The sequence below is a fragment of the Balearica regulorum genome, chromosome 13 (genome assembly GCF_011004875.1).
Source record: "Balearica regulorum gibbericeps isolate bBalReg1 chromosome 13, bBalReg1.pri, whole genome shotgun sequence".
NCBI classification, from domain to species: domain Eukaryota; kingdom Metazoa; phylum Chordata; class Aves; order Gruiformes; family Gruidae; genus Balearica; species Balearica regulorum.
Genome location: NC_046196.1, coordinates 21,253,062 through 21,278,728, shown reverse-complemented (window position 1 = coordinate 21,278,728; position 25,667 = coordinate 21,253,062). Strand labels below are relative to the sequence as shown.

At 44.0% G+C, this 25,667-nt stretch overlaps 2 protein-coding genes across 5 annotated transcripts in view; both read right to left on the bottom strand.

The window, feature by feature from the left end:
• Positions 1 to 4,854, bottom strand: part of HYDIN (HYDIN axonemal central pair apparatus protein) — a 161,651-nt gene extending 156,797 nt beyond the window's left edge. Inside the window, exons 1-4 of the mRNA XM_075765790.1 lie at positions 4,251 to 4,854; positions 3,453 to 3,538; positions 3,100 to 3,258; positions 628 to 733 (exon numbers count right to left, since the gene is read on the bottom strand). The gene's annotated coding sequence lies outside the window, so the exon portion shown is untranslated. The remainder of the gene's footprint in view (positions 1 to 627; positions 734 to 3,099; positions 3,259 to 3,452; positions 3,539 to 4,250) is intronic.
• Positions 4,855 to 13,334: 8,480 nt separating this feature from the next.
• On the bottom strand, positions 13,335 to 22,890 carry CMTR2 (cap methyltransferase 2). Of its 4 annotated transcripts, none has more exons than XM_075765338.1 (2): positions 22,469 to 22,890; positions 13,335 to 20,064 (listed from the first exon to the last, which is right to left on the bottom strand). In XM_075765338.1, exon 2 carries the CDS (start codon positions 20,043 to 20,045, stop codon positions 17,751 to 17,753), a length of 2,295 nt encoding a protein of 764 aa, XP_075621453.1. In that variant the 5' UTR covers positions 20,046 to 20,064; positions 22,469 to 22,890; the 3' UTR covers positions 13,335 to 17,750. The 4 variants fall into 4 exon arrangements, with proteins under 4 accessions (XP_075621453.1, XP_075621455.1, XP_075621452.1 ...); XM_075765340.1 differs by lacking the exon at positions 22,469 to 22,890 and adding an exon at positions 22,203 to 22,289; XM_075765337.1 differs by lacking the exon at positions 22,469 to 22,890 and adding an exon at positions 21,975 to 22,126.
• Between the last annotated feature and the right edge of the window lie 2,777 nt (positions 22,891 to 25,667).

Sequence of the window (25,667 nt, the reverse complement as noted above, 5' to 3'; positions counted from 1 at the left end):
GCAGGAGACATGGTATGGCCTGGATTATCCAAAGTACTCCCGTGGCAAACCTTTGCACCTTGCTCTGAAAAAGCTGGTGGCACCCAGCACACTGGGTTAAGCAAAGCTTTAACCACCATCCAGACTGGCAACTCTGCGCTCCTTGGAGTCAGATGATGGTTGTACAAGGGTCATCCCTGTGGCCAGTACTATATGCAGGCAGTGAGCACATATACCATAGCCTAAAGTCTGACAGCAACAATGATTTTTGAAAGGGTACTTAATTCAGCCCTGTTGCTACTACAAGGTGAACAGGTACCACTCAACTTTAATATGGGCAGTTGCAACAAATTGGTGCAGTCTTATAGCTGCTCCAAGTAGATAAGTACTCTAAAGTGCTAATGTCTGCCCTGGGACCTTCTCAGTAAGAAGATCATGAAGACTCAGGCTTCCAGACTTGTCCCACTGAGAAGAAAGGTCAGCATGTCAGCAATTCTTGCTGAACTGGCTCTTGTAACTCAGGAGGAAGAGTTTGACTAATTTTTTTTGGTATGTTGTGCTACATCTCTTTGTGCTGCTTCTCTTTCCTGGAAAAACTCAAGGTGAGCAGTAACACAGAAAGAGCACGTCCCAGTCTCAGTCAGTTACCTATGTTATAGGAATGGTGAGTTCTGGTCTCCCAAAGCCACCCGGAGCTCCTTGCAGGGGTTCAACTGTGAAGTGCCGACATCTGTTCCACTTCCCAGTCTATCAGCTGAATACAAACACAGCAAGTCAGAGATGGACATCCAGACAGTTGCTTATACAAACCAAAGTGTTTCAGCCAGAAAATGGGAGAAGACAGAGTCCCAAGCAACCTGATAGAGCATGTGGTGCACGGGCTGATGAAAAGAAAAGAAGGAAAAGGGTCCCAAAGCACCCAGGCCCCATGAGGGAAAAAAAAGTCAGAAAGCAGGTAACATTCCCGAGAGTCAGGCCAGCTGTAAGTGAACCCTTCTCACAGGCTCAGAAAAGCAAAGCCATAACACATACCGAGTGCCAAGATTTGCTCAGCTAATATATGCTGAGACACTCAATAAAACAGCAGCTCTTTTTTTTTCCACTGGATGAATAATCTTTTCTATCAGAACACAATCAGAAGCCCAACTCCGATTTGGCTGGGACAGCCTTTCCTCTGATTAGCAGCCTGGAAATCTCAGCTCAACCACTCACAAGTTTCTTGCTTGTTTATACCAGCCCAGCAAATTAAATACAAGAAGCATTCACTGCAAAAATCAAGGCAAAACCAGAGCTGCTGCTTGCCTATTCATACAGCTGCAGAGCATTTTAGTTGAGGGAATAGAGCAAAAGGATCATTCTTTCACTGGCCCCTTAAAATAAAAAGCACACAACTGCTTTCCATCACTCATTTCCACCCAAATTTAAAAGACTGAAGGTGTTTATTTCTTTCTGAGTCAGGGCAAAATAATGGGGACTTGTAACATGTGGAGAAGTCCTAAGTACGGATGTGTGGATGTGACAAGTCCATAGTGCAAAACCAGAAGTCCTGACACTTGATAACCAAGCCAAGGAGGGTACAGCTCATGAAACAGCAGGGCCAAAACCTGAAGCAAAGATCTGCCCAGGACATGAGGAAGAATGGGGAGGAAGATGCAATGCTGGAAGCACTGGGCTCCTGAAGATAACAGCAGCATGGATGCAATCCAGATAGAGCTCTACATGTTGCATTCCCATCAAGTAATTGGGCAGGAGGTCTAAAAATACAGCTTTCCATATTAAGGTTGTCCTGTACCTTGCTAGAGGGGTATGTCTCCTACAGACCTGCAGTAGAGAATGTCTTTATTCTCTCAGCCTTGGAAAACAAAGCTGCATGCTACCGCCAAAAAGCAGACCTGAGCTGAAGGACAGGACCGCTGTGAAAGCCACTGTCTGAAGGCCAGGAGAGAAAAGCAGAGGTCTCCGCTCTCCATCAAAAGGGGCTACTTCCAAAGTGCCTCCCACCTTCTGGTCAGTAAAGCAGTAACTTGGAGACCAACCACATCTTTGAGAAAGTCTGACACCTCCACTATGAACACCAGAAAAGCCCCAGATGTCTTCAGCACAGGGTTGGCTGAATTATTCACAGCCAGGGAATTCAATTGCATTTAGCTAACTCATTTGCCTGCTTAATCTAGAGCACTTTTAAATCCCCATATATTGATCCAAGTTGCCAGAGGTATTTAACCCTTGAGACCCCAAGATGCCATACACTGGTTAAGAAAGCACTTTTAAATATACAAATCTAATTTCCTTCAGTGTTTAAGTGACTGTGAATGAACTGCTCATCCATCCTGGCCACCAGCTCTTGCTAGAAGGAGGATTCATTCAGCTCCATCTTGCATGTGACATCTGCTTAAAACACCAAGTTAAATCAGCAGATCCCGTCCTGGAGAAAGAGGTAATCCTGCCCTCAACCTCTGCATTACGCAGCCTTAATTTGTCTCTGCAAATTAGGGGCCAGAAGCAGGACAGAAACAGAGCAATTAATAAACTGGCATAAACTGCTAGATTTTCAGGCCTGGTATCCCCCTCCCAAAAGACACATCCAAAGGTACCTAGGCTAAAGGACTGGTCCTTCAAGTACAAGCAGTAATACAGTAAACCCTCTATTTTACTCCTGGATTTGGCCACTAGAGCGCTGTCCATCAGTCCCCGGCCAGAAAAGCACGCATCCTAATTAAAGGCAACACGCAAAAGCCCAAAGCAACCAGCGTAGAGATTCATTGGTGACATTTGGCAAGTGACAAAAATGAAGGAGCTTTTGGTAACAAATCTTTGAAGGGAAAACTAAAGTTTATAGGCACCACAGCTGGAAGGCTCTTAGAGAAGAATGTTAAATATCATCAATTGGCAGATTTAAGCATTGTCTGGGAAATGTCAAACGCTGTCAAGATATGACAAAGATCTCTGTGGCGAAGCCCCTAGCAAGGGACTCCTGTGGGCTCATCTCTGAGAACACAGGCTGATGGGCCATCAGTCCTGCCAACAGAAAACAGCTTATTAGCAGTTGGTACACAGAGTACAGCACTCTCAGAAAACAAAAGGTCAGCCCACGAGACATCCAGCATCTCCCTCCAGTACCTGCAGCCGCATCTGTCCTGCTGTCAGAACTCCTCTCAGACAGGTCGGTGCTCCCAGGCTTCCAAACACTGGCTTTCTGGGAGCTGCACACAGCTCGTTTAAGGGAAAAGACAACAACATTCCTTAACTCCATCAGGAGACTTCCAGGAATTCTCCCACCTCAGGGAAAAGGAAACAAAAGGAACATTTTTGTTCAGTTTTTCCAAAGCAAAATAAAACCAACCACTGCAGCAGCGAGACAGCTATCACTGGAGTAGAGACCTTCAAAACCCTGAAATAACTAACCTCGCCTCTGCCTTCCAGCTGCATGGGATTGCTTTGTACCACCCTATGCAAAACCCAAAATGCAATACCTCCTATGAGTTCTCAAAGAAACAGCATTAAGGTTGCCCATCGGATTAACAAGCCTCCAGGTCTGATTCAGCCCTAGGTTGGTTTTCTGAAAAGGTAACGAAAGCAGCTTCAGCAAGATCAGAGTTAGACCACAAACCCTTCCTTCCTTTACAGATCAGCCCCTGTTGTCTCTGACCACAACAGCCACTTGGCCTGCAGTAACAAACAGCTCCAGAGTCCGACCAGGGGACGAGGCAGAGCCCGGAAAAGGCGGCCGGCTGTGAAACAAGAAGAAAGCGAGAAAATGTGGGGCAATATACCTTCCAAAGGAGATGAAAAGAATCAAGGCTTCACGAAACCAATCCATGATCTAGGTATTTTTATATCTGTCCAGACATTACTGAACTTGGAATGGCATAACATGAAAATCCATTGCACAGGGAGAACAGAAAAGCTTTGGAGACGAGCACAAAGTAGAGCACTGCAAACTCTTTAAAAGCCAGCAGAGCACACCTCCTCCCGGGGGTGGCCAGCTCTAATTGCCACATTGCTTCCCAGTAATGATAGGGGGAAGAGAGGCAGGACAGCTGCAAAAAGTAAATGAGACTTCTCAAAGGGGAAAAAAAGGAAAGAGAAAATAACCAAGATCTTTTCACCATGCTATTTGTGACAAGAGCCATCAAAACATGAGAGTCGGTGATGGACAGTTGGGGAGAACAGTCAGGATTCAACAAAACAGTTCAGACAGCGTGAAAGTAGAATGAAAATTAACATTCATCAAAAAAATTACTTAGTATTTTGCTTTGCCCTAGAGCTACCTCTGCGTCACCCAGTAAATATCCCATTCTGCTGCCTGGACATAGATCCAGACCACTCCTTTCCCAAAGGTGACTGCCGCAGCTCCACAGGCAGGGTGAGGACAGGACACCATCTCTTTTCCAGCTGGTGAACTGGGAAGATGAACTCCCTCCCAATGCGACACACTCACTTTGCCAGGTGTTAGAGCAGGCTGTGCTGCTCAGTCATGTATGGTAGGATGGGCAATTGCTCATGGGCTAGTTGGAGCCACAGCAGAAGCTAAATCAAAAGCTCAGTCCCCCTAACCTTTTTTCTGCTCTGGTTTTATAAGAGTTTTGAAAATAACTCCACACAACCCACCTCTTGTACCAGTGATGCCATCTTCATTAGGGTTTCCCTTCTTTCCTTAAGAAAAAAGGAAAGGGCTGGGGGAGGAAGACTGAGCAAATTGTTTCCCTTCTGCAGGGAGCAGTTGCTCCAGCACTGGGAAGGGAAATTACCTTTTGGTGCAAGGCCAGAGTTCAGCACAGTTCTGCTAGCAAAGAGCTCAGCCCAGGTCTCCCTTCTTGATTCCTGTTTTCTAACAAGCATCCCATCACTAAGCCAAGATTTTAAAAAAAAAAATGAGTGCCTGCACAGCTGAGGAGACCAACCCAGGCTCCCACTCCCTCCTCCTGCCTTCCACAGCAGACCTAACACCCAGGAAAGAGAAGATCAGACATAACATCTCATTTACCCCTTACAGCTGCCCCTGTTCTTTCCCCCATATCATTATGGTCAAAATACATGGCAATTACAGTCCCCCCCGCGGGTACATTCTCCACAAGGTTTTGAGTGCAGCTCTGAAACAGAGTTGCATCTAAATAGAGCCAGCTTGGAGACTGGCATCCCAAAGCTCAGTGGGAAGACAGCAAGTCAAGACCTTGACAAAACATCCATCTTCCCCGACAAGCCACCCAGGACACAGATTTCCCTGCCCTCTGCCCCGTGCTCTAGCAATTCCCTTTGCCACATGAGAGGGTCTGCGATGTCTGACAGCACAATTCAACAAATTGCTCCCTCTTCTTGCTTCACAGCACTCCTGTTGTCACAGTATTGCCTCCAAAGTATTCCATTTCCCCTATGGAACAAGGTTACCCCAGCATTTAAGCATCTGACAACAGGTTTGCCTGATGCTTTACAGTCGGTTAAGGTACAGATCAAGCCCTGCACCATTTATGGTGGCACTGGAAGCTGGTGGCTGCAGACCAGGTAGCTGTGCGTTTACACAAATCCCCTCCTCGGACACAGCCTCATCCCACCTGCCATAGCCCCTCACTCGGTCCCCTGATCCCGAAGGCACATTTTTCATCGCCCCTCTGAGTCCCAAACTCCAGGAGTTCCCAATCTCCCCCTTTCTCCAGAGCTCCACGTGCCCAGGCACTTTGCAGCCCCAAGCATGTGAAACTACCATCATCCACCCAAATCCTTGCTTTACCCCTGGACTGTGCTCCATCCCCCTGACCCAAGGGGACACAGCTCTCCCACAAGACCAGCACCGGGCTCACACCCCTTTCAGAGGTGCTTGCTATAGCCATTTCTCTAGCTCTCCTGGAGAGCAGAGCTCAGCCAGAAGCACACAGCTTCGCCCATTTTCCATTGGAAAGCAGCTGCAGCCCAGATCCAGGGGTGATCCCACACTTTTCACAAGACCAGCTGTGCTGTGACCATCCAGAACAGATGTCCATACCACACTAACACAGTACTAACAGACAATTCCTTAATAAGCAGAGATTTCCCATTTCTTCTCAGCAAGGAGGGGTGTGTTTTTATACAAAAGCTTTCCAGTCAGCTCACTACAGATCAGTGGCCTACACTTAACTCACTTCCAGATCACACCAGGAACAGATCTCCTGGGTTAGAAAAATCAGAGCCAGGTGAGATTCATTTGCTTTTAATGCCCTGCCTCTAACTCCTCATACAAGGACTGCATGGTTCAAACTGATCCCAGGTTTATGGTATGGGATGTCCCACATGGGCTCACAGATGGGAAAGCCAAAGGTATCATCGATTTCCAGAGCTGTGGTTGTCCTGACCAGGTAACAGACACTGCAACAAGCACCGAAATAGCCTAAAAGAGACAATCCCTGCCCCAGAATAATCAGGAACTCTTATCAGCATGAAATTGGAGACATTTGGGTTTTGCCATGAACTACCTTACCATTGAGGAGCACACAAACTGAGCAGATCAACTTCAAGACAAAAGGCCAAGACTAGAAAGGAGGACACCATCAGAGCAACCCTGGCACTAGTGAGGGAATAAAAGAGGCAGATAGAAGCATAACACCTCTTCCATTTAGTTACCAGAAATCCTCAATAGGGAATTACTCCACTAACCAAGAACTTCTCTACACAATAATTTCTGCAGCTTGGGACAACGCAGCCATGCATTTGAGTACATGCACACTCAGTGTGTACAGCCCCGTAGTTAAAAGCTTTGCACCCTTCTCTCTTCATTGCTGCTGAAACATTTTGGCTTCCCAACCCTAAGCTCTGGTTCTGCGATAATTCCCCAAACAGACAGTCAAACCACAGTCTCAGGCAGATCCATCACCTGCTGAGGACATGGGCCCAAAAGCACGACTGTTCGAAATTCAATTTTTCCTGTAAGAAACAAGGGATAGAGAGGAATGTGTGCAGACGCATCGAAAATGCACACCCCCTAAATACACAAGGATAGCACACGTGACATGGAAGATGGAGAGACAGAAGGAAGACCACTGGGCTTGTCAGCTGTCAGATCAACACCTGGCAGTGACACAAGCAGTAAAGGAGATTCTAGCTGCTTTTAAAATGCCAAGAAATAACTGCTTACTTGCCTGAATTTTAGAGCAGAAAATCCCTTTATAACAAAATTAAACTTCCTGATGTCCTGGTGACCCTGTCTGACCCATCCTCAAACAGATCACCATCTGAAAGACCTCAGCTGCTTCACCTGCAAGCCTGACCACCTGACAAATCTCTCCCTGCCAGTCATCCTGCTGCCTCTTCCCATCCATTACATGTTCATCATCACCTTCAGATGCCTGCTGCTCACCAAGGTCAATTAAGGATGAAAGATGAAGGAAAGCAGGACAGTGACAACAGTAACCAGAATAGGGTACTAACCTGACAGGAGAGCTCTGAAATAGAAGCAACAGATAGCAAAGCATTACTGTACACAAGCTTTCACCATGCAAACAGTACAGACAAGGCAATAATCCGCCCCACAGGTCTGGAAAACCCAATCCCCTCAGCAGCAGCACTACTCACACCTGCAAACTTCCTTCCCTAAGTTTTAAGGGCAGAGGAGCTTCACCTTGATCCAGATCCAGCCCACCTCCGAGTTATACTGCCATTTTGAGGTGTTCCCTCTGCTGTGGAGCATTCTCAGGATCAAGGCACAAAAAACCAAGACCATACATGCATGCGAAGTTGGGTGCAAGGCATCCAGACGTACTATTCCAAACAAAACCGCAGAGCAAGAGTCTGTCATCCTCAGTTGCAATGAGGATTAACAACACTCACACTACCACTTTTCCTACTTCCCCATCCCCACTGTTTGCTTCACCAAGCAGAAAATACCTGCTCTGGATCAACCCTTATCTTCCTTCGAGGTTGGACATCATTGCTTTCCAGTCATAATTTGTTTTGTAAGTGGGTTTTTGTTTGGGTTATGGGTTGTTTGGGGTTTTTTTTTTTTACATTTATTGCAGTCATATTTTGTGCTTTTAGGCTTGTTTTCAAATTCTTCTTACCAGTTACAGGCACTAACCAAAAAAAACCACAAAAAAGAACAAAAAGCTCTCCTGATCATAACACAAATAGGCAGGGCTTTCATGAAAAGTCGATGCCAAAAGTGAGGAAGATTTGAAAGACCATTCTTCTGCAGTTCAAGCAGAGTCCTCAAAAATAACACAGCAGAACTGTGCAGGGTCCCACCAAAACATGCAAAGCCCTAATTCATGCCTTGCTTTTTTTTTAATTAAACCCTCAGCTTCACATGAAGATCAGAGTCCCAATCCACACCTGCCACACCTCCTCAGATATACGTACCTCTTCAACATATGTACCTCTTCCACGCACCCTTCCATGCAGTTTGCCAGCAAGGCCCATCACGGCACCCTGCCCTGCTTTACGGGCCAAAAATGAGCATATTGAGTTGTCCATGCTTACCACCCCAGACCATACTGCAGAGGCCCGGGAAGGCTTCTTGGTATAGAGACAGCTCCTGAAATTAATGTTGCTTGCACCAACAGAGGCTAGGCCTTAATATTTCAGTAGGAACCAAGATGTCACGTCTTGGCCCTATTCCAAAACCGTATGCTTCTTGCATCACATGCGCTAGAATCAAAGCATTATGGTTTAGCTAATTTCTTCTGCTCCATATAGCTCCACAGGCAAAAGAAATAGGCTTCTGAATTTGAAATGGAGTCTCTGAAGTTTCTGCAGAGCTCCACTTCCCACAAAGCAAATATTTACAGCCACTAGCACCAGCTGCCTCCTTTCTTTTCTCCTTCATTTCATTTCCAGATGCATTGTTGGTGCATCTGCTCTATTAATTAAAACTGATTTACACAAGACAAAATTGAATCCTTAATACAACCCTTCAGTGGAAGCGAGTGACATCCCAAATTGCACTTACGTCTTCCAAAATTCCCCATGTCCCATTTTCTCACCTTTGCTGCTTGAAAAGTGTTTTGGTCTGTTCAAGTCCATAGGGCATTCCTACAGCTGAAAACAAAAAATAATTCAGCCTAACCTGACTCTGACTTGCTCTTAGCTCCTGCCATCAACGATTAACACGGTGGGGGTCGAGGAGAAGGCAGATGTTGTCTGGCTATTTGTTTTCATGAGCTGACCATTTTTCAGGCTCATTTTTAGGAGAGCAAGGATCAGTGATGTAGTTTGGCTTCTGACCTGAGCTGACCTTCCAGTGCTCAGCAAGGCATAAACCAGCAGAGCAACACAACAGCTCCGAGGAGCAAGCAGCTTTGCCACTGCACATCATCACTACATCTCTTCTTCTTCAGAAGAAAGTTGTTGGCCTCAGACTCCAGGGTTTGCCTGTTGTTAGTAATCCAGCGGTAACTTCAGGTCAGCAATCCTTGCTTTTGAGTATCCCGGGATCTGTAAGAACTTGTCTTCCACACGGGGCTTGAGGTGGAAGGGGAAGAAAAGAGTACACAGGCAGCACAGTCTCAAGTTGTACTCCCTCTGGAAACAAGACTAAACCCTCTGCAAACTACAGAGGAGGTTCTGTCCATGTTTTTCCCAGTTCCCCCTTTACCTGAACACCTCTGAGACCCTGCTGGCTATGTTAACAGAACCTTGTCCTTCCAGTCTCTGCATGATACATCAACCACAAAGGCCATCTCAGCCCCCTTATCTTAATCCTGGCTTCAATTTAAGCTCCGCTGTGAAGCGGAATGCTTAAAGCCTCATCTACCTTCAGGGGGAAAAAATAAATATACAAGTTGGCTCGAAGAGCAGATGGTGTCTAAAGGAAATTATGATAATGAAGCTCCAGACTTGTAGATTTCCAAGGGACTACTTCACTCCAGCAGACCTCTAGGCCAGTACAGTGGTTATTAAAATTACAAGTTTCACTACATTTTATTAATTGCTAATTACTGCTTCATTACTTCCACTCATGCTCCTGAGACTGCTGCTGTCACCGTTTCCTTCAGGAAGCAGTTCAGGTCACTTCAAAACTGCGAAGAGTGACATGATGAGTAAAGTCAGCTACCGAAACCTACGTATGTTCTCAGCTACTACACATGATTAGACCCAAACCTGTTTTGAGGTCTTTACACGTGCTAAACACAATTTTTATCAGAATCAGACTCCAAACAGGCATGTAACTTCTGTGCCAGCTTCGTTTTAGCAAATCCCACTGTCCCAGCACCCAGCCTAAGGGGCAGTGGATGTTCCGTCCCTTCTGTAACCCACCAAGAAACTAACCAGATTGAATTTCATACTTAAGCCTAATCCTCTTCCTTCTCAAACTCCCTCCCAGAGGTTTGATCAAGTACAGTTAGGATCTGGTATCCATTTTCTCAGAGCAGTGATGCTCAATCCATATGGAAGGTGTGGGACCTGAAAGCTGGACAATATCCAGAGCTTTGAACACGTTTCCAAGTCTGAAAAACGTATTTAAGTACAGAACTTTCACAAAACTAGTCACATAATTAAAGAGCGAAACCACTTATATGAATATAAATTTATGGGCTTATACTACCCTGTTTCATAATGGAAACAAAGCCAGTTTAGGTTTTATTCCGTGCCAGTGCTATTAACCATGTATCTTAGGCATAACTGTACTTCTCTATAAATCTAAATTTCATTAGCACCCTGAAATCAATTACTTTGTGATTTATAGTTAAGGCCACAGTACTAGTACTGACAGTTATTAAACACCCAGCCTACTCTGGGAGTTCCACACAAAGTGCGAGCTCACTCAAGTTGAGGACTAGCCCCTCCAGCACTCCCGCAGAACAGGGGGGGCAAGTTTTTGACCTAGCTCTCCTCTCACTCCCAATACACCAGCAGGATCCAGGTCCCTTTCAGCCTGTGCTAACAATACCAATTTTAAGAGATGCACGGCTGCTACGTGTTTTTCAGGTGCGACAGCAAGCCTCCGCTGCTGAACATCACCGTTCCTACCAGCCAGGAATCCCACAGCCATCCCAGTCCTAGGCAGACTAATCCCAAACACATCCTGTGCTGCTGATCCGTTCATGCAGAGGTCTCTATGCTGCCTACGCAGCGTGCGGTGTGGTTTACTCAAGCTACATAGCTGGGTACCTTTATCAGCATTGCTGCAGTAATGAAGGTCAGGGAACACAGCAGCTCAGATGCTCCCAGGATTTAGATGTCCCCAGCAGCAGTCCTGCCCCAGACCCGTGTTCTTCCGCCCAACACACACCCGTCAGAGCAGAATTATGTGAAGGAACACGTAGCTATTCAGCAGCCACCTTGAAGCTGAGTTTAATTGTGACCTCAAGACAGATTTCATTACATTTCAACTCAACAGCAGAGTTGTGCTCTGTCACCAACCCGGGGCAGTCAACTGATTATAAAGCAAGTACTTAATCACTTTAACTCTCTAGAGACTTAAATTAAGGCACTTCACCACCACAGTCCCTTCATTCCTTAGTCTAATTGAGGTTTCATTACTGACTGGCTACAGGGTCATTGTTTTGAGGCACAGGTGCCTGACAGGTTAGGACCTCAGGGTACCTCCACATGAGCTTTCATTTATATCAGGCAGCATTCATCCATTCATCTCTCAGCTATACAGATAATGATCTCTGGCTTCAGCAGCAAATAAGGTTTGAATATTGATTCATTTCTCCCTGCTATCCCCCAATTTAGACAAATCAATTTACCAACAAGTGACAGCCACTTCTCCCCCCTATCCCCCGTTTTAGATAAATCAATTCTTTAACTCGCAGCAGTCATCCTCATTTAGTAAAGCACCATGAAGATGCACTTTAATAGATGTGTTCAAGCTTCCTATAGAGGAAAAATGTTGTTCTAATAAAAAGGGCCACTAACTGTGGTGCACTACTTCGAATATGAGTTGTGTTACAGGTAAAATTGCATCTCCCCAGTCTCGCTGGGGGACACCGAGGACTTGACACAACGCAGTAAATGAATTTGCTAAATATTTGTTCAGCCAGGGAAAGCACCGATTTTCTGTGTTCATTGGGTTTGCTTAGCTTTCAAGCATCAACTATTTAAACTCAAAAACTGGCAAGCATGCTAGCACATGAAGATCTGTCAAAATTCAAATAAGATGTATAATCAACATAGTGTATAAATTGACTTTAAGGACTGAAGTCACATATACAGTTTAAGGGCTGTAATAGCAAAATGAAGACATCGACATTTCCCCTTTACTTTCTAATCTGCCATTTCATCTGGTTTTAGGCACTGGTTTTTTTACTGTTATATTGGGAATGCAAGTATTTCTTGTATTCAGACTCAAAACAGTTCTAAGTTGAGCATTTACATTTCTCTGCAATTCAGTAAAACCAAAAGTCAAACAGTATTTCCACCAAAATCAACCTGACAATCCATCTAACAGGCTCTTCCAACCCAGCCCCCATTCCAAAGACCATTCACTTCCAAAGTCCTCACGTCCCCTGAAGTACATTTTGCCATTAACAGCCAATGCTTACCATCTAGAGCTTCACTGAAATAGAGTGAGACAACGCTGTCCTGCATTTCAGCACATCTTTAAACTTTAGTTTAAAGACTTCCCCAGCAAATACCTACTAGCTGTAAGGAAATAAAGGTATTGGAACAATACACATTTCTGGTGTCATCTCGTACCTTTAGGACACAGAAGGGTCTTCCCCAGCTCCCTAATCTGGAGTTCTCCTTCACTTCCAAAGCAGAAAGGCAATGAAAAAACCTATTAGCATTAATAATTGCAATCAAAATTAGTTAGCAAGCAGTCTCAAGACAAATCGGAGAGGCAAGCCAGAGACGATCAGTTGGAACCCTTGTCAGTACGGCGGAGCCAGCCCTGAGGAATAAGGCACACAGCTTTTTCTTAATAATACCATTCAGTGAAGGCAAGCGCTTAGAATGAAAACATTTGGATAAGGATTAATAAGAGACTCTGCAGAGGAAAGTAGTGTATTATAGCCTCGTCCTACCAGAGTGTCTGCCAAAGCCAGGAGAAACTGAAGATCCTTAAGACTAAGTCCTTGCTGTTAAAGCAGGTTACAGCAACCGCAGAAGGGGACAGAGATTATAAAGCTCGGTGACAAGGCCAAGGGCCCTGCGTGCAGGCCTCCTGCACACTGCTTTGACCACGTCCGCAACTGAAGTCTCTCTTTGAACCGGTGAACTGCGAAGGTAAAGACAGTTAAAAGGAAGTGAGCACCAAACATCAGCCCCGCTGAACGGGCTGCTCCAATGCCCCTGTATCCTTCACTCATTGAGGACAGATCCAAAAGGCAAGGTGAGGGAACCATGGCTCAAAAAAATGAAACATTAAACCTCTCCAGACTTCTCCTTGCTGTGCTTCACTGTTTTGTTCCATGTTTGGTAAAGAAACACAAATAGAAACATTTAAAACCTAACATAAAATACTTTATTTTCTCCAAATAACATTTATTTTCCTTTCAAAAAGAAAAAAGGCCTTTTAACACTCATTTCCAGACCAAGTAAAAATACGAAAGAGCCACACACATCCCTTCATCTACTTAGAAAAATACATACATCCTTCCGAACAAAAGCACACATGCATTAGTTACAAAGCAAAAGTTTCATGGCTGTACAATCCTGAGGGTTTCCACACGTGCAAACACGAACGTACCTGTGCATACAAGAAAGGCAGCACGCAACTGGTCAACTGTATGTTCAGGTGATTACACCTCAAAGCCTTTTTTTTTTAAGAATTTTTAGCAAGGAAAGACTAGCAAATCCCATCAGCTGCATGAACAGCCATGGGTCAAGAGCATTTCTGGCATAAACAGCTCCATTTGATCCTTCTGTCAAGTGACAGAAGTGCCCAAAGAACTGGAACTAAGGATATCGGCATGGCATTCACAAAAATAGTTGCACCAAGGAGATGGAAAAACCATTAGAGACTTTGGCAAGGAAATTTTTATCACAGTCTTCACTCACTAAAGTGCTAAAAAAATAAGGGACTGATATTCAAAGGCTACAAGCTGAAATTTAGAGGCTGAGGTTGGAAAGTGGGACACAGGGACAAATACTGAAAAACAAACCCATTTTATACCCCCCAAAACAGTAAGTTACACAGGATCTCCCCCACTTCACTACTAAAAACATGCTGAAAATTAACCAGAAATTAAAGTGATGTCAAAAGACACTTTTTAGCAATGGTAGCAGGAAGCTATAAGGCTCTGAGGCTTCAGCTTAGTGATCAACCCTTACTTCCAGCAAATTAAGGATTCAATTATTCTGCTATTCCACATCCTAAAGCGCCCAGCTCACGGGCCAGAAATCAAAGTGTGTTTTTCTTTTCTCCTACTTTCTTCATAGGCAGCATTAATCTCTTCCCGTTAAGTCCCAAGTTGTTTTTCTAATAGAATACAATTCTGCTACATATTCTACTTTTACAACTAGTAATTTGATAGATCCAGCTTAAAATAAGATGAATAGACACCAATTAGTACCATTTTAATAGACTACTGGATTTCATACTATAAATCTCATTATGCTTTGCAGAAATTAAATTGGAAAGCCAGTGGCAAGAACACATACAATCTGTGCACATCCAAATGAATATAATAAATACAATACAAAATAAGTAAAAATAAGTAGCAAGACTCTTAACTTTAATGGAACTCAACCTAAAAAAAAAAATCAGCATTTTTCACTTAGTGGAGTACCTAATTCATTCAACCCTCATGCAACTGATGTCAAAAAGTGATGCTGGCTTAAAACAAAAGATGCAAAGAGTTTCAGAAAAATAACATAGGTTGTAGCCAATCATTGGGCCTGGGTATCAGCTCTTCACTGGAAACCTGCAACAGCAGAGCTGCAAATCTAAATTCACCCCAAGTTGGCATCAATCTTGATCACATCATAATCAACTTATTCTCTCCACCCCCTCTATTTTCCTCTGTGTAAACCTCCTAATTATGAAAACCAATACCCAGTTCATCTTCAAACAGGTAAAAACCCCCAACTTTAAATCAGCCAGGATACTGAGACACTGCATCAGGTGTCACCCAAAATCAAATCAAATTGGCCAAAACCTGACAGCCTCAGTGAAGGCAGGAGTCATCAGACCCTCTCCACAAAGGTTAATCCCTTCTTCTCATGCATTCTTACATATTCCAAAAGTCACAACAGAAATTAAGTGTCACTTCTCTCAAAGAAATCTTTGGTCTAAAGACAGCTAGGACAAGGCAGGATTCTCACAATTAAAAGGACAAGTGTCATCCCTAACTTTGAAACTCCTGCCATTAAAACAACAATAATAAAAAAAGACTCTCCAAAACACATCCTTTCTTTTCAACCAAAGCAGCAGCTGTCATCAAAGCATTTCTCGTCATCTCCCCATGTCTGCCAACAAAAAATTACCAGAGAAAATTGGGCATCGGGATCCACAGGACACTGTATTTCCTTTGGTTTAGAGACATGGCTTGCACACATTTTTTTGGGGGTAATTCCACACAGATGGATTTTTTTTCCCCACTAGCTGAGTCCAGTGTATCTTGATGTACGCAGTCCTAACTCCCCCAAAGCTTTGTGACCATCTAAATATTTTTTTTCCTAAAAATAAATTAAAAAATGGAGACTGATGATATGGGGAACAGTGGGATACGAGGAATCTCAAGTAAGTCTGCATAGTTTGTCAGAGGGACAGAACAGACCAAGGAAAGCTTGAAAAAATAAACGTGCTTTCTCTCACAGCCTGTCGGTCACCTCAAGATTTTACTTTACCTATAAAATAATAATTTCACAATATTAAAGTAATGTTAGTAAGAAAAAACCAAGTTATTTAAGTGTCTACTAGATGAGATGCTTCTAGCTACTCATGCCTCCACAGCAGAATATCACAGTGTAAGCACACCCACACACTTGAAATCTCATTTACCCCTAATTTACAAGACATCTTCATTAATCACCTCGGAAACAGTGGCAGAGCCATAGAGGCATCTTTGGTGGACAACCCCTTTATCCTGCTTTTTGTTTTGAATAAAGACAACTTTTACAGGTGATCTTTGATACTGTCTCATCATCCATTCTTCTACAATATTTCTTCCTCCTTTTTTTATTCTGCTTTTCACTATTTCTTTTTTATTCCTCACTGAAATTCATCCGTGGCCCTGCTTGCACTCTTGAGTTTACAGGTTCAAAAACCATTTACAGGAGAAGCTATTACTCCAGTCTGGAGCCTCTGTTCCCTTCCTGGTCTGAGAGAGGAACCATGACTCAGCTCACAGCAAAAAGACCAAGTTCATTTCAATAAATTAAAACTGACAATGACCAATCCCAGAAGCTTTTGTTAGGCAGCTGCTATTTACATGCAACTAAAAAGCAAGATTTTCAGAAAATGTTATGAATTAGTCAGACCTGAGCCATCAAATCATTCATATATCAAATTCTTAAATAAAAAAAATGAACTGTTAAACACATTCAACTCTGCTCCGATCAACATGGCAAGAAAGCCTATTAAATGTGCAGCACCTCCAGACAACAGTTTTTCAGCAGTGCTTTTAATCCTCACCAGTAATCAATTATCCTTCAAGCTCCCACATTATATAATTAGAAGTGCTTCCAGAAGGTGACTGGTAATTCATCAGGAGACTCTATTTTCCTTCTTACTAACTCCATTCTTTTGACTTTTTTTTTCTACGAGATCTTGCATATATCAACAGCAAAGCCATTTTTCCTTTAAACATCATTTCTCCCTCTAAGCAAGTGGGTTTTTTTTCCCCACGTAAACTACAAACTTAAAACTAAATGTTAATAGACACAAGTTAGGCCTCAAAATTTAGGTCTCAAAGGAGCAATATGGAAAATAAAATTTGACTCCCTTAAAGGAACAGTCAGTTACCAATTTCATCATTTCTATCCTTAAGGGGAACCAACTAAAATCTTAATCATACTTTCCCAAAGCTATCACATATTTCTTCAGTTGAATGCTCCTGCAGTCGTACCCAAAGCATTCCTTGATACACAAAGCTGTATATCACATTTTTAGCCTGAAAAAACATGTATGGCTCCTCATTAATAGCTGCTGCCATAGACAGATGCAAGTCTTCATACTCAGGAGTCTCAAATTATTTTAAGGAGGATCCATAAACCACATAAAAATAACATTTTAACAGCTCAATCATTGATGGGGAGACAAAGCCATAAAACAGCCTGTCAAGAACCATACAGCCTGCTCCTCTTCGCATAAACAAAATTAAAACCAAAGAGCATCTTTGCCTGGACACCTCTGCCACCACTGACAGGCGATCATTTTTAACCCAGCCTTTGCAGGGCAGCTGTCTGCTCCCAAGACACTTATCCCCAAGTCTTACATCAGGCTTGCAGGCTGCTGGGCATTCTAGCCTCACGTTTCTGCTTCTACAAACCCTGGAAAAGGACAGGGCTGGGTCGAAACTCTGCAGAAGAGAGCTAACGTCACACAACTGGGTCCCCCATCGTCTGGCCTGATGCAGCAGTTATAAAGCACCACACCGCCTCTCATCGTGAAGGCTGCAAGTTCTGACCCAGGTGACACAAATTTGCTCAGGGAGAGCTGTGAGAGGAGAAACAATTTCTCCACTTCCATCATCATCCCTCCCAAGTCCCCCATGCCTGAGATTAAGCCTCAGGTTTCTGTAGGACAGGCCAATATGGTACAAGTGTGATCGATAGCTCAAAACATCCTCTGTGACACTTAATGTCACACCGAGGTTTTACAGCAACGTTACCTTCACATTCACAATGTTTTTAACACCTTCTACCTGCCTGTGGAACAAGGTCTAGCAGCAGCAACTTGCTCAATTCTAGAATTAAAGTGAAACATTGCTAGTCATTTGCTGCTGCTTAGCTTGCACAATCAAATGTAGTTGTCTCTTTGCAATGGCTGTGTTTAAATCCCATAAAAACTCCAACAGCTTGCCTTGGAGGAGAACCTCCATAGGCACAAACTGCAAAACCTGCTGGGGAGAGTCCGTGTCTAGTAAAGAGCTCATTAGGTTATTCAGATGCTGCAGATATTCAACAATTGGATTTGGGAGGCCTCGGTAACCAACACACAGCAAAGCGGCACTAGTCCTTAGAGGCTCGTGGGAGGTAGGACAAGAGAACGTGATGCATCTGAAACAGCAGTGCAGTATAAAGACCAGGCCGGCTGTGAAGCGTGTAAAACAAGAGAGAATAGGCAAAATCAATGCATCTCCCACTGTAAGCTCATTCAGCAAATGCAGAACGCACTCCAAAAGCTGCTGCTGGTACTTTGGTTCTCCATCATAAAGCAAAGAGAAGCTGAAAGTCAGCAGTGTGGCCGAGTTCAGGAGCTTTATTTCCATATTGGGCTGGCTTTCAGTATCACAGAGGGATGGAAAGTCCACCACGAGGCACTTGAATTGGGCACTGCACCTTTCATTGAGGACTTCCTGATGGCACCTGGAAAGATCAGACACTTCTGCCAGAATCAGTTCCCCAGGAAGAACTTCACACGAGTGACAAGTCTGCAGCACGTGCCTGCTTTTCAGCCTCCCCCTCACCAATTCATTCATAGCTTCGTTAAGATTTTCCAAGACTTGACCATCACAAAACGGAGAACATTTTACCACTGGTAGTCTTTTTCCTTCCAAAATGTACCACAAGCTACACTCGACATTAGAAGCCGATCCTTCCAAGATGCACATTTTACCAACATTATTTAAGCTATGTTCTTCAGCCCAGTGATTAAAATAGCCCTTTGCCACTTTATCATTCCACGTAAGGGTTTCCAGCATCTTCCTTTCATTATATGTACTAAAATATTTGTTTCTTTGCCCAAACCACTTCGCATTCATGCTGCAACCAGTCTGAGATTTCTTGACAAGCCAGTTATTTCTGGCAATGGGTTTCATATGAAGTCTTTGCATGTAGAACTCTACTGCGCAGTCTCTTAACTTGTTCAGTTTCATCTGCTCTGCTTCTTCCATGTGCTCAAAGAGGTGGATGTTCTCAGAGATAGTCTCTACCTGGCACTTGTGGAAGAAGATGCAACATTCTTCATGTATTTTAAGAAAAGATTCTGGTAGCGTATGCTGGGGGAAAAGTGCTTTTTTGACCATTTCTGTTCCAAAGTTCTGTATCATCTTCGAAAGCAGCAGATGAATGCTTTCCCTGCCCATATAACGAAGACAAATCACATAGGCTTCCGAGTTTCCAGCTTTGCTAGTGGCTGGCTTAAAGACATGGACCTCCTCAAAAGAGCAGTTTAGCAGAAAGAGCAGGTTGGTAGAACAGTGTTCAAACAGTGTGAACATCTTCAAAACAAAGGATCCTCCAGCGCCCAGGATCATTAAAGCAGTGACTGTTTCACAGTAATGAAGGGGTGAGACAAGAGCCTCCTGTTCACCTGGATTCCCCTGGCAATCAAAGCTGCCATCAGCAGTTACCAGGTGAATGGTGCTCATATTACTTACAAAGTTCTGAAGTCCTGTTAGATGTTTCAATGTCATCACATCACCGGTGTTATCCGGACCAAAGTACCACCACGGCAACGTATTTGCTATAAGACGGTCATCCATGATCATCATAAGGGTGTCATTTGCTTCGTGATACGGGTTTAGAGTATTAGCTACCCAATTCCAGTCGCAAGGGACATGGTGGGATTTCAAGTAGTGATTGAGACTGGCTATAAAAGCTCCGGGTGCTTCACAGAGGTGGACAGAATTCAGCTCTCCATCCTGAAGAGCTTCTTCAGGGAGAAGAGGAAAACTGCATAGGATCTCGTGAAACTTGCACCACGCCTGGGTACAGAGCTCAGCATTCAGAGATTTCTTCACATGAGGAATTATTTTCCCAGCTTTATTGGTAAACGAGGTGTGCTGATGCCATTCATTCAGGTTCTTATCACTCAGCTGATTCTTCACTTCATTCATCGAGTCCTTCAGAGCCAGGAGCGAGTTGAATTCCTTGTGATCGCACATAAAAGCATCGCTGGGATCTGGTAGCTGCCATTCATTATTTACTGGCTTAGTGTAAGTAAACTTCTTTGCAAAAAGCTTCTCAATTTCAGAAATAATTTCAGGACTGAACTTTTCAAGGTTTGTAGTCTGGTCAACGTAAGGCTTCTTACATTTGTTCATTCTTGGATTGATTCACAACCTGGAGGACAGCAGGGAGGAAGAAACAACGTCACTTCCATCATACCTATATATAAATAGGCAAAGCTTTTTTTAATAAAAGTTTCTCCCCCTTAACCTTTGTATTCCAGAATGAGAGAAATGCTTCACAGAATCATGCAAAAATGAGGAAAATAATGGAGGGCTATCCTGAATAATGCTACTTGGAAATCAGGAGGTTCACAGGTTCAATCACCCTTCACTCTATTTACATAGCAAGTGAAGAAGAGTTGGCCACTGCTTCAGCTCTTCGCTGACCTCTGAATACTCTGCTCACTATATAGATCTAAACACTTAAATTAAGTATCTCTCAGTCACAAAAGAGACGATACCACAAGCTATACAAATTAACCAAGTGACTCAGAAATCTTTTCATCTGATTACAGCAGTATTTATTCATTTCCCTGAAAGTACAGAGCAGGGAGGCACAAGCAAAGGCAGCTTTGAGGGAACACAGTTGTTGTTCCTATTCTCTCCTGCCTTACAACAGCTAACCCTCACACCTCTTCCAGCAACCCCACCACAATGCTGGGAGAGTCCCTGCATCAAGCAAAACCCCTTTTCTGTGCTCCGTGTTACAGCTCTCTGCCAGGCCACTGCAAATACTTATGCCTAGTTTCCCTACTGAAAAAAAAAAGTGATAAATCCAAAGTGAGAAGAGACTTTCTTGCATCTGTGGTCAATGCTAACTCATGCTTGATGTTAAAGAAGAAAACAGTGCAAAGCATTGTGCTCTGAGCGGATAAAGGCAGACTAACACGAGCATACACCGCACAACGCTAACAAGTCTGCTGCCATCTGCTCCAGCGCACAGCACAAAGCACACGAGGCAGAAGTTAGGCTTGCTAACCAGAAGTCGGCCAGCCAGTAATCTATTCAAAAGTAAGATGCTCATTTAAGCAAAATAATTTAATCAAAATTACCACAAGAGACAGGAAATCCCCAAGCATATCATTTTAATCATCCCCCGAACCATCCCATTCCCTCAGATGCAAAATGCGATGATCTTAAGTGTTACAAAACAGTTTAGTGGGGAAAAAAACCATCAGATTAACACTGAAAGGGTTGAAAAACTTTGGAAGCAAACAGGACAAAGAAGGGCTAACCTAAACACAATATGCTTCCCCCTGAAGCCACGCAGCATCTCAGGCCACAGCCCCAGGGCCATCTCCTCACCATCAGCTCACTGAGGAGAAGCCCGTGGTTCATTAAAAACACACATGGGTGAAGTTTCATCCCTGTTTTCCCCCATTCGACTGCCTTTCAATAAGCATATTTAGTTTCACTTTGTTCCTGCAGATATATTTTGGCTATAATCTAGTTGCTTCTCACTACAGGTGCCAAGGAGAAGGGAAACACAGGACAGCACTGTCCCAAACTAGTTGTACTTCATTTTTAAACACCAACTCTGAGCATGGCCTTTTAATTACAGCTCACACCAGCAACCCCCTGCACAAGCCATCCTCCCAAGCACGTCAAGGAAACAGGCAGGCATTCATCTGGTCTTTCTTCTTTATAACTATTTCCAGCCTCTATTGGCCTGGACTCCAACCAAATCTGCTTAAAGGCTCCGGACTCCTCCCCACACATCCCGGTGCCGGAGGAAGACCCGGGCCCCGCACACCCGCTCCCTCTAGCACCGGCCCTACCCAGCAGCCAGCCCCGGCACACGCTGGGGGCTCACAGGGCCGCGGCGTCCCGGGGAAACCCAGTCTCCCCTTCCCGTCCGCCGCGGTACAACCCGCCCCATGCAAAACACACAGCGCGGCCCGGCCGCCTCCCTCCGCCCCGGCCCCTCGTAGAGCCGCGCCCGGTCGAGGCGTCTCCCCGCGCCGCCCGCTCGCTACGCGAGGCCGCGGTTGCCGCGCGGCCTAGTGGAAGCCCCGCTCTTACCCGGCGGGCTGCGGCGGCAAGGGAGGCAGGCCCAGCCCCCTCGCTCCGCGGCCCTGCCCCGCAGCCTCGCCCCGGCCGCTCGCCACCGCCCTGCGCTCTGCTCAGCGGGGCGCCGCAAGCACCTCCCCCCGGGCAAGGGGGGTTTCTACTTGTTTATTTAATTAAATCCGGAACGGGAGCAGGTTTAAGTGGGGGGAGGCCTGGAGTGCTACCTATGACTGTGCTTACTGGAGAGGCTGAGGAGCAAGGACGCCCCGCAAGCCCAAGCGAAGGCTGCTCGGGCAGGAGGCAGGTCACCCGTTCGAGGCTGTTCCGTTCACAGGAGCCCAAAATCCGACTGTTTTTCACCAGAAAAGCCAGCTCATTTAAAAGCTGGCTTGCTGCTGCAAGGGAGGGAGCAGAGGAGCCACCTCCCAGCAATAGTGCAGCCCAAAAGAAGTAAGAAACATTTACAGAAGTTATTCAACTAGCATTTACCACACGGTAATACTTACAGGTTGTTCAGAGAAAAACCAGGAAGGAAGTGTTCCGATCTGCTAGCAACCTTTCAGAGAGGAAGGGCTGGGGCTCAGCGCCCTGCATCTCTCTGCTTAAAAGACTTGGGACACCTGCCCCACAGAGCCAGATGTAGCTGACCGAGGAGCAGAGCCAGAGCCAGGTTTATCTCCCAGCCCCGCAGATGCCACATCTCAGCACACACTGAGGCCAGCCTCCATCTCCGGAGACAGCAGCAACACTCCTCAAGATCTCACTTTGGCCCCTGTAACCCACAAACAGATACTTAAGACAACTCTTGCACACAGTAACCTGCTTTGCTGCCCTTTCTAAATCCCCAGGAGACCAGTTACACCCAGCCTGGGTTAGCAGGAGGCAAGAACCTTGAAATATTAACTGAACAATAACAAGCAGAACAGAGCACACATTTGCAGCATCCCTGGAAACACACATACACTTTCTAGACAGCAAAACAACATCTAACCTGCAAGTAGAAGCAAAAAAGTAAAAACCAAATTAATTACTACAGCAGACAGAGAGTCCAAGCTGCTCTTGAGGTTTTAAATATTGCTGGGATTTTGCTATGTGCAGGTTAAGGAACAAGGCACTTGCCAGCCTGTTTGGGAGCAAACCACCAGCAATGTAGCATGAGTTAGCAGAAATCCTTTCACTTTAATACCAAGTTTGCTGTCATTAGCTTTTGCACTCTCACATATTTCTCCTTGGTGAAGTGCTATCCAGCCCTAAGCCAGAATTAGTTTTAGCACATAAATTCAGTATTATGAGTACAAGGGATTCTAGAACTAATATAACTAGGGAAAGTTTTGCTAGAAGCTAGATAATTGGTAAAAAAAGCTTAGCATATCCATCTTAAAAATGTAATAATGATGTATAAGTAAATTATCTTTTCTCCTGCTCTGTCTACATTAGAGAGCTTACACATTAAAGTTGGAACTAAAGACATAAATCTATAAAGAGACAACCTTCCTTCTCCCCTCTTACTTGTTTTTTAAATTAAAGGAATAGGACTACAAAGAAGAAAGAACATTAAGAACAGAGAAAGCCCTATACTACCTACAAATATAAATACAGAATTCCGTCCTTAAATCCCTCAAAAAAAAAAAAAAGTATTTTTACATCTAAGATTGCCATATTTACCTCAGATAAACAGTATAACATAAAGATACTCATTAGCTGCTTCATCAGAAAGAAGTTTTACCTGATGAGAAAGACTTTATGTGTGGATGGAGGATTTATATACATGTCTGCAATGCCTCTTCACCCTTTGATTGGCCTGTTTGAAAATCACTTTCCAATCAATCAACATCTTTGGCTACTTAAAGGTGGGGGGAAAAGTGGGGTAAATTAGTTGAAGCAGGTGAACAGGTATTGGGGTTGTGGTCTCTGGTGATTTTGTTCTCTTTGATTGTGATGTTACTGCTAAAATCTTGTCTCATTTTTGCTGGAGGAGAATTTAAAGTTGATGGGAATATCAGCAACATGTTATAGTCTGAAATGTTTTCTTCTTGTATTTGTAGTAGTAAACCTGAAAAGAGCTTTCTTCTAGTTCTGGCTGTTTCTCTGATATCTCCAGCAATGCTGTGCTGTTTCAGTTACCTTCTTTTATCATTCCTGTGTGCTCAGACACCAGCCCAAGACTTGCACTGACTGAGTTCTTGTTTAAATCATTGCGTTTAAGAGGTGGTTCTTCTTAATCTCCTCTTAAATGCTTAAATCACCTTTTCAGGTGCTTTTGGGGTTTTTAAGTGTTTGGACAATATCAGCAAGAGGACGACTACAATTCAGTACATAAGGGAGGAAGTAAGACTCTTACTCTTTCAGTTGTTCCCTGCTAGGCTTTTACTACAGCTTGTAGCATCTTGGTGTCACAGTCTGCTGGACTACTGAAGATAAGGCTCTCCCAAAATACAAGGGAGAACAATTCATTGCTGAGTATGTAACATTGCAAGATTCCTAGCTAAAAGCAATACAAATGAATAGTATGCTTAAGAAAAACGTGATGCTTTTTCTGAAGTTAAACCTTTAATTCAGCTTGTGAGCTTCAGTTTCCTCCTGCGTTCTCCTAAATATTTCCAGCTTAAAGCAGAAATTCAAGTAGATACTTCTATGCTAAATAATCTCTTTTCTGTCCATGTGAGGAACTGAAAATGGGAACACAGCACTTCCTTTTAGGATTAGCCCCACTTTTGTGGAACTAATCTCCTAATAGATAACTGATCTTCTCTCTTTTTTCCTATCAGATTGTAAGATGTGTGCACAGTTGTAGCAGTACTGAAGTATCTGTCTTTAAAGGAACATGGTGCAGTTAAACATTGAAAGTTAGACATTTAGTTAAGAACACAATAGTCTAGTTTATGCCTCTAACTTTTTTGTAGTTACAATAGCAAAATGCATGTGTAGTATAAACACACTGGGTGATGGAGTTGAGTGTTGCTAGAGGGTTTGGGGGCTCTTTTGATGATATTTGATATACAGGCAAGCACTTGGGGAGAGTGTGCTGAGCCCTGGAAGAAGAAACTCCATGGATCCTATAGATCTCAGTACTTCTCACCCTGCTTATAAAGACCAGCCTCCAAAAAAAGTGTAGTTTTGGATCAATGCTCACCATATTTTTAGCTATCGTTGTGCAGGTTGCAAGATGTTTGTGAGTTAGGGAGATAACATTGGTCTCTTAGAGAGGTGGGTAACAGCCATTTTCATCTTTTGTAATTTTTTTGTAGAAGTGCAGAGTAAAGACCAAAGGTCAAGAAAAGATCTGCAGGGACACTTTTAATTATTCATTTCCCTCCATGGATCTGCAAGAGCCTATCAGTTGCACAAATCCCACCTAGCTTCAGGCCTCTTGAGATCTCTAGAGGATCTTGTTGCCTACTTACCTATAGGTCTGACTACTCTGGTATGTTTTTTTAACCTCCTTGTAGGAAATTCTAGAAGAATACTCACTGGGGTGTTTTTTAAATCTTCCTGTGGGAAATTCTAGAAGAATACTCATTGGTGTGTTTTTTAAAGCTATCTGTGGGAAATTCTGGAAGAATACTCACCAGTGTGTTTTTAAAGCTTCCTGTAGGAAATTCTAGAAGAATACTTTTGTCTTAAAACTGAAAGGTGACTGTGGGGCCTCTGAAGGGCTCAGCTGTGTTTTCCTGGGCCTGTCTCTAAATTTAACAGGTCTCATGG